At 34.4% G+C, this 19,056-nt stretch overlaps 1 protein-coding gene across 5 annotated transcripts in view; it reads left to right on the top strand.

Annotated features, from left to right (window-relative positions):
- Window positions 1–19,056, top strand: part of LOC150105322 (UPF0488 protein CG14286) — a 60,248-nt gene that overhangs the window by 17,778 nt on the left and 23,414 nt on the right. For 4 of the 5 annotated variants that reach the window (XM_090394698.1, XM_090394699.1, XM_090394702.1 and 1 more), the window contains exon 3: window positions 17,198–17,288. In XM_090394698.1, the coding sequence (XP_090250824.1) occupies window positions 17,198–17,288 (91 nt within the window). Of the gene's footprint in view, window positions 1–6,917; window positions 6,997–17,197; window positions 17,289–19,056 lie in introns of those variants that run through there. The other variant, XM_090394700.1, reaches the window with a different exon arrangement.

Genomic DNA, 19,056 nt, shown 5'->3' with positions numbered 1-19,056 from the left:
AGGGCTCTGTGTATTCCAGTTAAGTGTGTTGATGTTCATGTCCACAAACCATGCATTTACAGCAGCAGTAGCAGCCTTATGCATGGTGCATTGTCTTGCTAAAAGAGACGATGATCAATTCTGCAGAAATGCCACAAAGTAGGAAGCATTGCATTGTCCAGAATAATTCTCGGAGTTCATTGTTTGTGGCACCAAAAACAGAGATCCAAGACCAAACCAGGAAAAACAGGACCATACCATCATACTGCTACCTCTGAATTTCGTAATTGGGAATTATGGACTCTGGTCAGAGATGTTCGCTGAGTATCTGCCACACCCACACTTGTCCATCTGTTCAGTAGAGGGTGTAGAGTGATTCATCACTCCATAACACAGCTTTTCATTCTTCCACATCCCACTGTACATGCTCTTTTCACCACTGAAGATGACACTGCATGTTGGTTCGGATAATGTGGGGGTTTGCATATTGCAGTCCTGCCATGGAAACCCATGTTTGAGCCTTGGTTCTGAATGAGGAGTTCTGGGCATTGACTGAATGCCCAGAACTCCTCATTCAATGTGTATGCTGAAGATTTGCAGTTTTTACATATTATCCTTTGTAGCACCCTACAGTGATCACATTTAATGAGTGTGGTAGGTTGTCCACTGCAGACCACACTTGCAGTTGACTCTCCACACTTCTATTTCAGTATGATATCACTGATTTTTGATCTTAGATGGCCCAGTTTGTCAACAATTTGCTGAACAGATAGGCCTGCAACATGGCATCCTATCACAGTGCCTCTTTCAAACTTCTTGAGTTCCCTCCTTTCACCCCTCCCTGTGGGTCACCTGTTCATGGTGGAGGGGACTTCTCAGAGAAAAAAGACTTCTTCTGAGTCTTTTTTACTATCCTTTCTTCCAGACCATCATTACTGGGATCCAGTGCTCTGCCACTGTGGACATCCAGAAAAGGGGGATCCTTGGTAGTCATGCTACTTTGGCAATACTGGTGATCCTGGATGGCCCAGACAGGATCAATTGGCTAGTGGGCTTGCCTGCAAGGTTCAGTGGTGTTGCAGTAAGTCTCTTCCCATGGTCCGGGGTCAGGATCCTAGTGACTGGCCCTTTTCATTCTTTTTCTTTACTTTCCTTCCCATATTCTTTGCTCTACTTCTCCTGAGTTTTTTTACTATGCTTTCTTCGACCACCATCACTGGGATCCGATGCCCTACTTCCTTGTTTGCCTTGCAGTATGACCCGTGGACGTTTGGAAAGAGGGATTCTGGTAGTCTTGCACTATTTTGGCAAGACAAATAGTCCTGGATGGCCCAGCCAGGATTAGTTGGCTAGTGGGCTTGCCTGCAAGAGTCAACAGTGTTTCAGTAAGTCTCTCATCCCATGGTCTGGGGTTGAGATCCAAGGCTTGCTGTTGTGCTGGCACAGCATCTGGGGTAGCCCTGGTGTTGCACTCCCAAGCACAATCATTGTTTGGCGGTCAGTGGGTGTCCATGTATGGCTCTGTGGTGGGTGGGGACTGTGACGCAGAACCAAAAACTCCTTGAGCAAGAATTCTTTATCCTCAGATGTTTTAGGGGAGCTAACAAAGTTCCAACCAAGTACTGATACTGTAGATACAGCATTTTGTAACAGAAGTAAGAAACAAAAGATATGTGATACTCGTATAAATGTACCAGTGTTTGTGAACATCCATGCAACAGATGAAAAGCCAATAGGGAAAATGTCAAATCAGCTAACGCCTTTTTATTCCCGTATACGGGAGTAGGCGAGGCCATTTAGCCTTATCTAACTTTTGGAGACTCAGTGGGCAGTTCAATCTCTGATTGGTACCAATCAGAGATAGATGGCCCAAGGCTATCACTAATTAAGCAGTATACAGTGAAGAGAGACGGCTCAAATGTGCCGCCATCTCGTGGTCCCTAACACAATATATTTAATGTCTGAAATAATGTGGGTTCTACGGTCGATTTTCCTGAGTTTACGGGAGGAAAAACCTGCTTGCTCATGCCAGAGATCGAATAACTCGGGAACTGGTCAAAAAAAGGCTTAGAAAAATTTCCTCTAGTCGCCGACTAGACTCGAAACCAAGTCTTCCTTCGTGCGGCCAAGCGCCACATCCACCGAGCTACACAGGCTCTAGGGAAAATGTCACCCTTCTTTATTCAAAAGAATTTAGAAGGCTGCACCTCCCAAAACTGTTAAGAAATTACATTCTAGTGATATCCTTGTGGTAACATCATATCAGCATCATTCCGAGAAACTACTTGGAGCAACATCAATGGGTGGAATTATAAAATGATCAAACCTCTGCCATCATCTTCTATCAGTCTCCTTCTCTTAATATACAATAGAATACAGCAATACCTAGCATAGTCCAGGTAATCGGTTCCACTGCTATCCCGGACTGTTTGAAACCGGACTGATCAAGGAACTAAATACATACAAAAAATGATAATTGGTTCCAAAAAAAATATTCTCCCCGTTTTTCAATAAATAAAACGAGATTAATAAATTCAGATGTCTTTATCATAAGCATATCTTTTGTTTAAATAATTAAACAAAAAATACATGTTTTTCGTAATTCATTTATTATTCTCTAAAAATTGCAATATCGATGTCCGCATTGGTTTTTTCTCTTCATACATTTCTTTGTAGCAACGAATTGCATTGTTTATCGTTCGGCGAATTGTAAGGCTATGTTCAATATTGGGATCAACTTCCATAATATGCTCTGACAAGGTTTCAACCATTCCAATAATTTTTGATAGTTGTTCAGCTGTTAATTCTCGTGCAGGCACTTCAACACAGTCGTCGTTGTCTAAGTTGTCCTCCCACTCTTCATAAAGTGTTCGATTCAATGCACTCAGTTATGTTCACGGAATCTAACTCATTGAAACCAAGTTGAAGTCCACTTTCCACTATGTTATTAGTGACTTCAGCAAAATGAGTTTCAAATCCAATGAAATCATTTGCGTAATGTGATATGATATGTTTCCATACTGCTCTCATATTGCTTGCCGTTAATTCATGCCATTCTTCGCCTATATTTTCGATAATGTTTCTGATGTTGTAGCTCTTCCAAAATTCCGTTAAAGTAGATGCATTATAGCTTTTATGGCTTGCGAAAAAGTGCGGTGCAAATAATAGGCCTTAAATGTCGCAATGACACCATGATCCATTGGTTGGATCACCGACGTCGTATTTGGTGGAAGAAAAGTTATTTGTACATCTTCATTTAAATCACAAAGACCAGTCAGATGACCGGGGGCATTATCTAAGATCAATAAAATCTTAAAATCTAATCCTTTTTTTCTGCAATAATGTTCTGTTGTAGGGCAAAAATAGTTGGTAAACTTACTTCAAATAAAACTCTTGTGACTCATGCTTTCTTATTTGAATGCCACAACACTGGGAGATTGTTTTTTGATACATTTTTAAGAGCTCTAGGATTTTCTGCATGGTACACAAGCATCAGTTTTAATTTGAAATCCCCTGCTGCATTTCCACCTAATAACAGTGTGAGACAGTCTTTTGAAATTTTATATCCAGGGCATGACTTTTCATTGGCTGCTATAAAAGTGCATGACTGCAACTTTTTCCAGAATAATCCCATTTCATCAACGTTAAATATTTGTTCATCTTTGTAGCCACCTTTTTGTATGATTTCACTCAATTCCTTCGGATATTGTAAAGCAGCCTCTTTATCTGCACTGGCAGATTCGCCAACAATATGAACATTGTGAATACCAGTTTGTTGCTTAAAACGAAAAAACCACTCACCACTTGCCGTAAAATTTTCACAAGTTCCCTCACCTTCGTTTTCTATATCATCAATAGGCTTCAAGTCATTGTAAAGACTTAATGCTTTGGTTTGAATTTCCATTTGACTAAGCGAAACTCGCTTTTGAGTTGTCTTCGATCCATATGGATAATAGCCGCTCCATATTTAGCATTCGAGTGCTTCTGGTTTTAGTCACTATTTTTGATAAATAAGAAGCCATTGCCATACCTTGCTATTTGTATTGATTTTTTTTTTTTTTTTCTGATAAATTTTCAAACTGATGACTTGTCCATTCCTTTTTCACAGCCTATTTTAGCAAAGGATGCACCTTCTTCATGAAGCTTGATTATGTCGAGCTTTTGTTCTAAAGTGAGCCATTTATGTTTCTTGGTGACAGAATCACTTTCACGTTTTCTTTTTGCACTCATTATGTAGTTTTTTTAAATGGGATTAAAATTTTATCACAAATTCAACATTAAAGTTCACAAATGTCCACTGCTTACTCGTACTATACATAGTTTACACATTAAGACGTTGAACATAATGCTGCGTTTACATTCTTGCCGAGTCTAGGTACAACCAGTAGTGAGCTATAAGTTGCTCGCGGAGAACCTTTGTTAAATTTTTCTCAAATTTGCGAGTCCCTTGTTCTTCGTTACTTTTTATTTAAAAAAAAAACAACAACATAACTTTTGAAATATATTAAGCCACAAACTTGTTCGGTAACCTAACAAAAATCAGTCTATTCGGCAGTGTATAGATATAGTATTATATTATATTATATTATATTATATTATATTATATAGATTATATAGTATAGATGTATAGATTATATAACGAAAGTTTGAAAATAAATATGCAATTGTATGGTAAAACCATTAGACAATCAGAAGTTCATAAAACTGTCATCAGCGGGTTGTTCCACTGGACATTAGTTTTGTGTTCATCAGTACACAGTTGTATAACAGTTGTTTGTGTTTAAAATTTCAAAATAATAATAAATTTAAAAACTGTAGATTCAGCAAATTTTATTTTTATAATTGTAAAAGTATTTTTATCCATGAAACATGAAAAGACAGTGAAATTTATAATATTAAATTTTTTGGGGGAAAAAAATAATGAAAAGTGATTCTGCTGATTCTACTGCTGTTGAAAATGAAGTCGAAGCTGAAGTTTGAAGATAATATGCATATTGATTCAATGAATATGCAACAAGTTGGAGGAGAAAAAGAAAATAATTTACCTGATTGCTGGAACGAGAAGCAAGCATCGCATTTCTAAATGCAGTATGTATAAGTGGTTAGAAGTTAAAAATGGTAAATTAGGATGTCGTGTTTGCTCAAAATATAAAAACTTAAGTGTTGAAGGAGAAAAAAGTTGTTTTATCATCAAAGGAATGGGTAGAAATGAAAATGGAACCAAATGGAAACACTACAGACTCAAGAACCACATCTTTGCATAAAAAGTTATCCAATCATAATGAATCATTTGCTCATAATAAAATCATAAAAATAAATGAAGAATGTTGCAAATCTATATTACCAAATTTAATTTACAAACTAAATGAAAAAGAAATTTTGATTACTTCAAAAATGTTTAATTCTGTTTATAGTTTGGTGAAGAGAAACCAACCAATGTCTGATTTGCCAGATTTAATGCAGCTCCAAATTAAAAATGGTATTGTTCTAGGATTATCATTGCATTCTAGATTCTCATGAATTAGAATAGTTGAACATTTTTCTAAACAAATAAAATTAGAAATATTCTCCAAAATAATAGAAAAAAAATGCAAAATTTCTATAATAGCAGACGAATTGACAACATTATCGAGTCGTCTGCTATTATAGAAAAAAAGTGTTTTAGTTATTCACATACAAGTTGAGCTCACTGAACCATGTATGATTTTTGTAGATCTTGCAGAACTAGAAAATGCCACCGTGGAATATACATGTTACTTTAAATTCATATGGATTTTCTGATAACAATTTAAAAAATCATCTTATTGCAGTTTGTTCTGATGGAGCTAGTGTAATGCCAGGAAACAAATCAGGGTTGCAATCAAACTTCTACAAAAATTTCCCAACATCGTGATTTGGCATTGCGTAGCTCATCGTTTACAAGTAGCATTAGACAATTCGATAAAAAACATTAAAGAAATAAATTATTTTGAAATATTTATGGATAAATTATATGCTTTTCATCATCACCTTGGTATCGAAATTTTAAAGATCGGCCGTGTGTTTGGACCATGATGAGCAGCTTGCAGTTTACGAATGGCTCTTGCTGTGTGGAGAAATAATAATTACCCAGCTTTATGCAAGCATTTCGCATCGAACGATAAATATAAGGGCTTTTTAAACCGACTTCTCAATTTGAATTGTTAAAAGATCTAGCATTAATAATTGATATCCTACAGGAATTATCATATCTGTCAGAAGCTCTACAAAGTCGCAATATAAGTATTATAAGGGCTAACTCCTTAGTCATGCAAACAATTAATGCAGTTAATGATTTTAAAAATTCTGTAGGTTCTTGTGAATCTAAAACTGATACCATGTTAAAATCAAAACAATTTGAAGGAATAGCAATTGAAAGCAAAATCAGATTTCGCAAACTACCACAAGAAACATTGCTAAACTCTTTTATAATGTCTTTAAAGGATAGATTAATGCAGCAAAGAAATTTTAAACTTAAAAATGAAAATTATGAGGATTTGGAAGATGAAGAACTCAAAAACATTTTAAATGTATGTTATCCTGAAACATGGAGTATGGAAGAAGTTATGTGTCCATGGTTAGAAGGGAAAAAAAAGATAAGATCTTTAAATTTTATTTTGAAATATGAAATTAAAATTAATGATTTTAGAGATTTAGTGGAAATGGCTTTGACTGGAAAGTTATGAAACGAAATTTCCAGCATGGCGAAAAAAGTCAAAGCGATTATGGCAACAATTGCAGTTTGCAGCGCTGAAGCCGAACGAGCTTTTAGTGTGATGAATAACATCATAATGACGAAGATATCTTCTCTCACTATAACATATTTCGGATTTAATGACAATATGTATAAATGGGAAACCTTTGATTGAATTTAATTCGAATCCCTATGTCAAATCTTTTCTAGAAAATCATCGCTCAGCTATAGATCCTCCTAGAAGAACACAAGACATGAAGGAGGAAATAAGCTGTGGCAGCTGTTGTCATAAGTATTTCTTTAAAGTAATTGTTCATAAATGTTAACGTGTAAAGGATAGAGTTTTTTCTGGGTAAATGTGCACCAGACAGTGATTTTTTTTTTTTTTTTTTTTCATGTAAAATCGTCTCATAGTTTCGAAAGTGATTTTATTAAATAAAATATTATAGTTACTGTTACTACCATTTTACAAATAAGAATTCACTTTTGGTAGTCTCATATAAATAAACAGGACTATAAAATAATGCCCCTTGATTGGTACTACTGTTGATTATCACTTGAAGTATAAAAACAAAAGAGAAATATAACGTATTTCAATATTATTGTGTTTAGATAATATTTATGTATTATTTATAGATTGTTTGTCATAAAACTTCTATCACAAACAAAACAAATGTATTTTGTTTATAAACATCCCATGAACATCCATTAGCATTCACAAACATCCCTCCATGGGAATGGATGTTTGTGATTGTCTCTGGAAATACTAATATTGGCGGTCGACGATAGATGGCATTGGTGTAGTTTTTTATTTTTTGCTCGACGATGCGAGCAAAAAAAAAAAAAAAATTCCATAGCTCACCACTGGGTACAACCCCTGAAAAAATTGAAATATTGTATCGCATAACTTTAAAACCGCATAAAAATAAACCACACAAAAAAGAGACTTGACTGTATAAAGGGAAAAAACCAAAACATTTATGTATAAAAAAAATAATTTTGTGTGCTAATTTTTTAGGATTTAAAATCGGACTATAGTCAATCCGGATTATGTGAGGTATTGCTGTACTTACAGAGGAAGAGTTTCCAGATTCTCTACATAAATCAGTTGTCATTGCTGTCCAAACAAGAAAGGATCCAACACAAGCAAATAATTATCGACCTATTGCTCTGATCAGCTGTCTTTTTAAGATATTAAGAAAATGGTAAATGCCAGACTTCTCTGATATTTAGAAAGCAACTATCTTCTCTCCATCCAATACATAATGTGGCTTCCATAGACGTCGTTCAACCTGAGACCATTTGGCTAATTAAAAACTTGTATAAGAGATGCATTTCTGAAGCAAGAAAATCTCAAGGTCGAAACGTCGGGAAATTAAAGTAATTATTCCTAACACAGTTGTATTCATAATTTTACTGAAATGAAAACAGGATCTGCTTTCAGTTTTCTTTGACATAGAAAAAGTTATGACACAGCCTGGAGATATGGCATATTGAAATACCGCTATAACCTAAGTTTCAGACATCTTCCTGTATTTATTAAAAACTTTCTGTCTGGGTGAACTTTCTAAGTCAGAGCAGGAAGTACACTATCTTGGCCATATCATCAAGGACAGGATTCCTTAAGGTTGTCTTAAGTGTGACACTTTCTGCTATCAATGTTTACTCAATCACTGAACAGCTTCACAATTTACTGTCACTCTTGTAACATGAGGGTAATAGAAAGACAACTTCAGCAAACAATTGATTGTGTTTCTCTATGGGCTCTTAGTAATGGGTTCAGGTTTAAAACAGAATAAAGCATCTGTGTATAATTCTGTCGAAAATGCACTCTTCACCCATATCCTAAATTAAGAAATGGGATGAAGTGTTATTCCAGTAACAACAGAAGCTAAGTTCTTGGGACTCATCTTCGACAGAAAACTTACATTGCTTGCACACATTCGTCAACTAAGAGAAAAGTGCAAGACAGAATTGGATCACCTTCGCAGTCTATCATCTACTGAATGGGGTGCCGATCGATCTGCATTACTTCGTCTTTATCGTGCACTTATATGTTCAAAGCTGGATTATAGGTCTGAAGACTATGGTTCTACAAGGCAGAATAACCTGCGATGGTTGGATCCCATCCATTATCAGGGTACATGGATATGTTCTGGGGCCGTTCACACATCTCCCACTCAGTCTTTATGTAGAAGCAAATGAACCAGTTCTGTCACTTAGACTGAAATAGTTGTCTTTTAATTATGCCCTGAAGATAGTCTCTTCCAGATCATCCTACATGGACTAGTCTCTTCTCTGTGTTGGGAAGCTCAATATCACACACGTCATACTGCCATACATCCTTTTGGTATGCATGTTAAAGAGACTATGCAAGCTTTTGGCATGAATGTTGACAACATTGCCTATACTAAACATAACAGCATACCTCCATGGTAGGTTTGCACTCCATCCTGTAAGCTCTCACTCTGTCAGCTACAGATATCTCATACTCCATAATCTGTCTACCTGCAATTTTTTCATGGACACAGAGTAGTCCACTCAGATTTCTTGCCTGCACTCTGTCCTTGTGCACCTGCCTAGTTACGGCACTGCATACATATATTAGTGTGTGTGTGTGTGTGTGTGTGTGTACACACTGATATGTTTCTCTTATATATATATATATATATATATATATATATATATATATATATAACCCTCAATGTTTAGTGTTTTTTCTTCTTTTATAATGTCACCTGAAGAAGGCTGTTACAGGCCAAAACTAGTAGTGTGTTTATATTAAAACCTTTTTACTTAAATCTCGGTTCTAGTCATTTAATTCTTAATAAAAATATATATATATATGAGAAACATTCAGCTGCACACACGTTTAGTTAAAACACACACTCAGGTTAATTATTACTTTTCAGTAGCAACTATAGTGTTAGTAGTACCCTCTCTGAATACTCGTATACCTAGGGCTTGACAAATAAGTTCAACTACTACTCGCCTGTGGCAAGTAGATTTTGTCAGCTGGTAAGTGGCTGCAGAACTACTCACTATGGAGTGGATGCATGTAATATTTTATTTTATACATGCATCTCCTATACCCAACACAGGATCACAGCAAAACCATTCCCATCCATATGTTAAGGGTGCATCAGAAAAAATAGCCAAAGTTCTCTGCAAATATGATCTCCATACTACTTTCAAATCTTTCACAACTAGCTTCATTCATATGTTCTCCTAAAGATCAACTACATCCTCTTGAACATCCAGGAGTGTATAAAGTTCCTTGTGCCTGCAGTTTGTCCTTCTTTGGACAGACTGGTAGATCAGTTAACATCCACCTTGAAGAACACAAAAATTACATCTGAGATCATATGTATGGCAAGTCGAGATTGGCAGACCATGCTGGGGGATACCCCTTCACATAGGATCAGATGGAGAAAAACATTTATATTACATAAAAGTCATTACAAGTCTGAGATGCTATTCTTAGAATCAGCATCAGCTATGAAGCACTTTCCTAACCTCAACAATATGGTTGCATTAATTTACCAATGATCCGGAAGGCTGTCATTTTAAGACCTAATAATTTGACTTCTCTAAATGAACTTTGTAGTTATCTGACCCATAGAAAGTGCCATGTAAGGACACATTAGGTGTCAGTTACAATTGTAACTGACACCTAAATTGTAGAAACAATTTAAATTAAATAATTAAATTAAATTAAACAATTCAATTAAAATTGTAGAAACAAGTTAAATTGTTTCTACAATTTAAATTTGAGCCAGACTCAGAGGTGGTGATACTAAGTTCTAAAAAGAACTGAGCGATGTACTGAGTCCTTGACTTTTGATCCCATCATCTGAATGAAGAGAATCTGTGTGGATGGGGTGTTATTAAGCTAAAAGCTCTAGTCATGGCTGAGTAACGGTATTAACCAAGCCTCAGTTAAAACTTCATTGGCTACAGCATTGCTAACCGCTACTCTGGAAGTCCTAAAAAGGACTGGTCGGTGATACTAAGGTGGAAGTAATGGAGAAGTCATATTTACCTATACGAGTTGCCAAAAGGTGTCTCACCTTATTATTAAATTACTCTGGATTTAGAGAAAGATTTTGGAAGTTTTTTTTCCACTTGGTTGGACTATAATAAGTTTACTTTAATCCTTTATCGAAGTGTAACATGTGGAATATGTTTCTGTATTTCAATCTGCTGACAGTTCTATCATGAATTTCAGTTATTTGTAATCTGTCTCTGGAGGAGCTTTCATTGTGCTCACCTTTATTTTACTTTATTGTTTAGTATCATTCAGAATAATATACACACCGAAAAGTCCAGACAGAAGTTGTATGTTATATCCATTAAACATGTATTTTTTTTTTTTTTTTCACAATCTCTAGCTGTGTGTTATGGCAGGATTATCTGGCTGGTAATATTAATGTTTGCTTGGAAGCCATGGTATTTTGACATAAAAATAGAAATGGTTCATATCATACAGTATACAATAAACAAAGCAGAACAAAAGCACCAAATAATTTGTCACTTTTCAAATCAATTGGAGAATATGTATTTTATGGTCCATTGAATTTTCAGTGTATTAAAAAAATGCATCATTATTTAAATATATTAAAAAAATTCATTATTTTTCAATATTCATTAAAAAAAATTTTTTTTTCAATGTATTAATATGAAAATTCATTAAGTGAATATTTATCTTTGAAGTAAGGAGTCAACAAATGCATAACAAAAAGCATTTTGCAAAAAAATAAAATAAATAAAAATGCAAATAGCAAGGATTTTTTCAAACAGAATACAACATATTGGCTTTTCAGAAATTGACTACATATATCCAGCCTTCATTTCTCTCTAATAGGGTACGCTCAAAATAGTTTATTCTAGTTTGATTTTTCCAAATTAAAGATTTGGCATATCATTCACTAATGATGATTGTATTTTGATTCATTATATATTGATTTGTGAGTAAGAGAAAATGCTTTTTGTAATTGAAAGTGGCAAATGGTTTTGTGCAGATAGTTATACTCCTTTTAGAAGTATGCAAATCAAGCTTTGTGATTTTATCATTTTTTTTTTTTTTAATAGCTTAATTATAGTAGTGATTTTCTGTTTATTTGACTTATAATAACTAGTACATCACTTTGTAACTAGCCAGGAAAAGAATTTTCCATTGCAACCAGATGATTGAAAGATCACCATACCTGCATTTGATAAAGTGGTAGATATTTTCCTAGTTTTTTAAAAAATGTGTGGCTTAAAACAAATGATGGTGTTAAAGTTTTGGCATATCATTCTATGATGAGTGCATTTTGTTTCTTGGCTTTGTGTTTCGATTCATTATATTGGTGCATAGCATGGCTTATTCATTTGGCAGTTTGAAATATCATGAAGTACTTAAGCAGTCAATATCAAAATCTACTATTATTTTATTACTAGATATGCTTCATTTTATCTCTGGAACTGGAAGCAAAATTTAATAATAAGTACAATACTAATTTCATAACCAATGTTTTCAACCATTTCGCATTTTTAAATGAAACCCACAGCCAAAACTTGTTCTTACATATTGTAAAGAAGTTATTTCTCTCCATCAGGATTTTTCAAAGATGTATCAGAGGTAAATTCTTCCCCATTGCAAAGGTATAATTGCTTTTGCTTATCAGTTTGAACAGAAATACCATACTGTGGTGCAAAAAAAAAAAGTATATTCTGGCACGTAAAAATTAAAAATATTTATTTTACTGGAAAAAAAAAAAAAAAAGAAGAATTTATGTGCCTTTCATTGCTTTTTCATGTGTACTTGAGAATGTGTATACAGGAATTGTATGCAGGCTTTTATGAAGACTCATATAAACAGTTGAATATTATTTCTGAAAATCTTTTTAGAAATAATTCTACCTTTTTTTTTTTAAGCTATAGTTTTTAAAGAAATGTATATTTAGATACTGTAACAAAACAATAGGAACTAAAGAATGCTATATAATACTGATTCTTCCTGCATTCTTTTAGAACATATGCTCTTTTTCCATAAATATAAATGGGAGTAAAAAATCATCTGGCAGCATTTCTTCAAAATTTAGTGTCGATCTTCATGTACAAGGTAACTTAATATGGTCATCTTAGGTTTATTTAAAAGCTGATTCAGTCTACTAAGAAAATAATATCACTTTCTTGTATTTTCAATTCCTGTGGATTCAATTACAATGAAAGATACTCTTGCTTAGGCTAGCCTTAGTTTGGGAACAGCATCTGCAGATCTAAGTAGATAGGAGGAAAAAGGGTGATATTTATTCATACAGATTACATATATGAAGAGAAGGGAATGGAGAATAGGTTTTTTGCTTGGAGGCCTTTTACTGAATAGAATACATTGACAGATGGTGTAGTGACTGGAAATAATGAAAATAATCAGTGAGTTTATGGTATGTTATGATTAAATGCTTGTAATTGTTAAGTAGAACCTCCTACAACAACTCAAGTAAGACTTGCAGCAGCTACTCCCTTTCTGATCATTCAAGGCGATTTCTTTTACTTTGTAGTTCATTACCTTCTAATGTCTGTTATAATAGGCATTAGAAGGTAAAACATGACTTAAAGATAAGATGTGACTATAGATGTCATAGATAACTGGGGTGCATTTTTGACTTTATTACACAGACATCAAACATGTTGGCAATTACCGCATAAGACTAGTTTGGAATTAGAACATGGCAAAACTGACAAACTGTCATTCAGAGTCTTGGCAATTCTGTCCATTCCTGATGGACACAATTGCAAAGACTCTGAATGAGTAGATGAAGGGTTCTTCACACTATGTTAAGAACAAATTAACTGTATTCCTCTATGCACACAAATTGCACAGGAAATGTGACATACATTAAAAAAAAATGTGCATGGTTCCTTTGAAATTGCATAAAATGGATTGGAAAAATCAGTGATAACTATTGTGCTCTATAAGTGACATAAAAGTTGATTCAAAGAAGCTATAGATGTGATATTAAGATGTATGTAAATCTAACTGCAGGTTTGCTGGTGTAGTGCAAATAATCCACAATAATATTATCAAAATAGAGAGAGACATTTATCTACTATCATTTAGCGCATTTCTGAAAGTTAGTAGTTATACCTGCCCACATTCAGCAGAGCACCAATTTGCTGTAGGTTCTAAAACATTTTATGTGTTGAACCAATATATAATGCAATTTTTAAATATAGCTTATTTTTGTTTGTCCTTCATTTATGCTAAAGTGCAATCCTTATGAAAGCTACTGAAATTCAGGACCAAAATTGTACACATCTAATGAACAGCATGTAAATTACATAAGACAGTCATATTGAGCATTCATGTGGATTGCAGAAAAACTACATGTGTTACTTTCTGTTATTCACATGAAGTTTCTAAATCGCCACAAATAATCACTCTGACTTTCTTTGCTGTTTCCTAATCTCTAACTGTAAAAATTAACATGAAAAATGCAAGGAATAAGTAATATTTATTTAAGGACATATATTTCTGCCTGAAATATTACAGGCTACCATGAGTAGTGACAATGGTTAATTACAAAGTAGAATGTGAATAGTGGATTGATTTGAAAAGTTAGAGCCATGTGATGTTATACCACTGTACATAAAAATACAGTGGTATAACTGAGGAAATATTGCAATGTTAATTATTTATTAGCTATTCTTTAAAAAAAAAAGTATTGATGTGTGATTAAAATAAGACATTTCCATATCTTAGAGAGAGAGAGAGAGAGAGAGAGAGAGAGAGAGGCAGTTGTTGCAATTTAAGTTTGGATGGTGAAGTAGGCCTCGGCACTTACTTTCAAAAAGCATTCACATTTATCACATCGGCATCAATTAACTAAGTGTGTTTGAAAACCATGTGATGTTGTGGTCTGTATCTATTCCGTGCTGTTGCTAATATAAGATTGTTCTTATATTCTCTTTTCTACAGAGTGTTCAGTTTGTCCAAAGTAAGAGAATTCTGGAAATGGGTTCTTAGATGCCAGAAATGTATGGGATTGGAACTCGACATACTGTTTCCTTGCTGTTTGAGCTAGGATTATAGGAATTAAAAAGCTGTTGCATGATCCTTTCTGAGAAGCCAGAGCTTCCTATATTGTTTGTTATTTAAGAGTTCCAGCTGTAACAGTTGAAGTGTAGAACAAGAAGTATGAGCACATTGCAATAAAGTTTTTATAATTCTGGTCTTCTAAGATGGATGGTGAGCTGATTGCTGTTGAATTTGGTATCCAGTGAAAGTAGGCTTTTGATAAACAGAAGGAATTAATTCACCTGATGGTGAATGGAGGAGTAGAATATCTAAAAAAGGACAATGTTGTCCTTTTCCATTTCCATGGTGGTGAATAGGAAGTCCACTCTCCCCTGCACTTACTAACTTTTAGCAAGTTCAGGGGAGAGTGGACTTCCTATTGTGGTTCCTTCAACTTGACTGTAAAACTTATTTTGATAAATAAAATATCTGGAGTGAATGACAAAGTTGAATATTTCACTATATCATGTCTGAAATTAGATGAGGTATATTCTCAAGAGGAATATTTGTGAAATCAAAGCTAGCCGTTATATCATTGAGTTGTAGGGAAACATTTTCACAAATGAGCAAGAGTTGCCAATCGGAACTTTCAATAGGTGCTAAAAATTTGGCTATTCAGTAAGTGAATCTATGCAGTCGACAATTGAATAAAGAAGAATTTCTTTTTTATGTATTTTAGGTAAACCACAGAATCTAGAGATTCTAGCAAAATAAGCTTCCAGTTTTTTCTATGGTGTCTCCACCAAGGCTTACAACTGTATCTAGTTCCAAAAAGAGTTTAGTTTTCTGAATTGTCTGTTAGTGGGATTGTAATCCAATTCATATACGTTGATCGATCCCATCATAAAAGAGCAATTTTTTATTTATTTATTTATTTATTTATTTTTTTAATATTTGGCAGAATCCATAACAACTGTAGCGTTCCTGTTGTCAGACTTAGTGATAATGAGGTGACTGTTGCGTATAAAGGATTGTAATGCTTTCATTTCAGCTAAAGAGATGTTGAAATGTTTTTAAGTGGAAGCTTGGTTTAAGTAAGAAAGAAAATTTCCAAATGAAATTTATTAGCATCCTCATTAGATAGTGAATAAGTTCCATTGAATGTTAGAAAGAAAATCTAAGTAAGGTATCCTTTTAGAAACTATGGAGAAATCATGTCCATTAGAAAAAAATAAGGGATTACTACCAATATCAATAATATACAAATTAAACAACAGAGGATCAAGTACTGATCCTTGAGGTACACCACTAGTCACCTGTCTGAGATGTTTACTACCCAATTTTCTGGAACAGTATGAGGTGTGCTTTGCTTAGTGACAAGGAAATTGAATTTACAATCAACATGTTGGTTGTGTTTTATAAATGAACAGCACAGAGAGCATTTAGCTACAGTGAGAACTGTATTGGAAAGATGAAGGTCTACAGTTAAGGTAATATAATTCCTGAGATCAGAAATAAGTCATTCACATTTATCACCTTGAAGGTGATTGTGGACAAGCTTGCATCCACAATCACCTTCAAGGTGATTGTGGATGCAATCACTGAGCTTGCAATTATGAGCTTGCAATTAATTATGCAAGCTCATAACGTCTATTTCAATCTTGCGTCCACAATCACCTTGAAGGTGATTGTGGACGCAAGATTGAAATAGACGTTATGAGCACTCAGGGAAATGATCGATTCCTTCAGTGCAAAGTTTGGAATAATTTTGAGATCCCAGAATTTTTTTAAGAAAGGAAATCCTAGCTTATTGCTTACCTTGTAACACTGATAATTTTCCAAGTTTACTTGGTCTTCTCGGTTATTTCTTCCCCATGAAGGATTATTAATTATTATTTAAGAGATACTTGTGCCATTAGAGGTTTCTTCAAATTAATGCTTGTTTAATGAAAGCACTGAGGCCTTACTTTACTGTCCAAACTTAAATCAGAATGGCTGTTGCTGCTGCTTTCTCTCTCTATCTGTGATATGGGAAAGTCTTCTTTTAATCATGCATTTTTTTAAAATAACTAATGAATAATTAATATTTTAATATTTTCTCAGTTATACCACTGTATTGTTTTATGTATAACATCACTTGGCTCTTACTTTTTCAAATCAATCCATTGTTCATGTTTTATAGTATGGTGCAAAAAAAAAAGACTGAATAATTACAACAATATTTTATGTGGAGAAATATGTTAACTATTATCTCCACTTGATGGTCTGTAATATTCAGGCTGAAACTAATTACTTATTCCTTGTGTTTTTGGTGTTAATTTAAAGAAACCTCTCATGGCAGACATTTCTCTTAAACAATCTCTAACTGTGCATTTAACTAAATGTTTATGCAGACCATTATCCTAGAGATAGAACTTATTTTTGCAATGTTATAATGGAGTATGTTAATTGATACATATTCTTTTGTCTTTTTAATGGTATATCTGATGTAACTTATTTTACAGACCTTGGCTTTGAAGTTTGAAGAGGAACTCCACTGGTGTATTCAGAACTTAACATTAGGCTTATCATCAAATAAAATGTCTTCAGCACAAGGTATTAATCTATTATAAATTATATGTCCACTGTTACTGCCTTTTTAATTGCATGCACTTTGTTAGTAAAGTGTTACCATAGTAGTGCTTCACATATAGAAGCTATTTACCTAAATATGACTTCTCCATTACTACATTAGTATCACCACTTCTGGGTCTGGCTCCTACTGACGAGACCTCAATAAAGGTCGAAACCAGTCTGGGTAGTGGCCCTTCCCTTAATACATAGCATTATACATGTCTGCAAGGAGATGTGCTTTGCATTATGGGAGATACTAAGACAAGTAGTGATGAGAGCTTGGTCCATGTTTACCACGAGTTGCCTCAGTCCTGAAGATACTTCAGGCACAAACTTTGTTTGTTTACACTTGGATAAAGGATTAAACTAAATTTATTGTCAATATCTATCTTGAGGAACATAAAAACTACATTTGCTATCATCATTATGGAAGTCAAGACTGACATGTTCGAGATACCATGTCACATGATTAAATGAGAGACTGCTGTGTTGTTGGAGTTGCTACATGCCTGAAAGGCTGTTTCATATCATCATCATCAGCTGTGAAGCACTCCCCTCATCTTAATAAGCAGGGCTGCATTAACTTATCAAAGATTTAGGAGACTGTCATTGTCTAACTTTCTTTTATCTGGCATGAGAGAGAGAGAGAACACATGATAAGACATTATTTTATATATATATATATATATATATAGCTAAAATTTGAATCATTTCTGCAACTACCTGACTGACTTCTGCATGGTTTATAACAAGTGTGTATATATATATATCATCATCATATTCCTGCCATGTACCCGCAAGGGGTGTACAGGATATGATAGTACTACATGAAAAAAATTACATCATTACTACCTTCCTATCTACAATTTTCCTCCAAATTAGTCTGTTACTTGTCAAGACTCCAACATTATCAGATCTTATATTTCTATCGTCTAAGGCACTTTGTACCGTATCAATCCACCTATATCTTGGTCTTTTTATCAAGAACATAACATTAAACAATTGCTAGGTTTGTAGACTATAAAAATCATGTATGAATGGAGACCGCACAAACCACGTCAGTGCTTGTTCACAGCATGTGCGACACTGACGAATGCAGCCGGCAGCTGAAAGATATGCCTAGTGGTGAGGCGTGAAGCGGGACGGGAATATGTACATATAAGAAACCGCGTAACTCCAGATTCGCGTAAGTCTGGGTATGAGTGTATATTACCTCGATATCGTAAAAATGAATTAAGAAGAAAGGCTATGATGGCAAACAATTCAATGCACAGGCTGTGTAGAAGGAATGGATGTGAGTTTTTGGATGTGTGGAGTAAGTTTGAGGGAAAATTAAATTTGTATAAGATGGACAGCCTACACTTGAATGCATTTGATAGCAGGAGTCTTGAAAAACTAATAACTGCTATGAGACACAGAGTCAGGAAAACTAAATTATAATGGGAGGAATGGTGAGAATATGAGTGTAAGAGCAACAATGTTATATAATTGTGCTAATGACAGGAATGGGCATTATCATAGAAATGATTACGAGGAGAGAACTATTTTGACTTTGTGTTTATCTGGTTCGGACCTATCAAACATGTCTACATGTATAAGGCACTAGAGAAGAATAGAGATCTGCAAGTTGGGTAACTTGCATACTTCCTGTAAAGGGTGTAGCATAGAGGCAGCCTGCCTCACGGTGCTGCTTAAGAAGAGTGCTTGTTCAGCTATATTGAGGTAGGCGCCGTAGCTTATAAACAGTTTT

Source organism: Typopeltis vanoorti, chromosome 6, assembly GCF_054136105.1.
Source record: "Typopeltis vanoorti isolate ZY-2024b chromosome 6, IOZ_Tvanoo_1.0, whole genome shotgun sequence".
Lineage (NCBI taxonomy): Eukaryota > Metazoa > Arthropoda > Arachnida > Uropygi > Thelyphonidae > Typopeltis > Typopeltis vanoorti.
The sequence above is the reverse complement of the archived record's forward strand: the minus strand, read 5'-3'. Positions and strand labels throughout refer to the sequence as shown.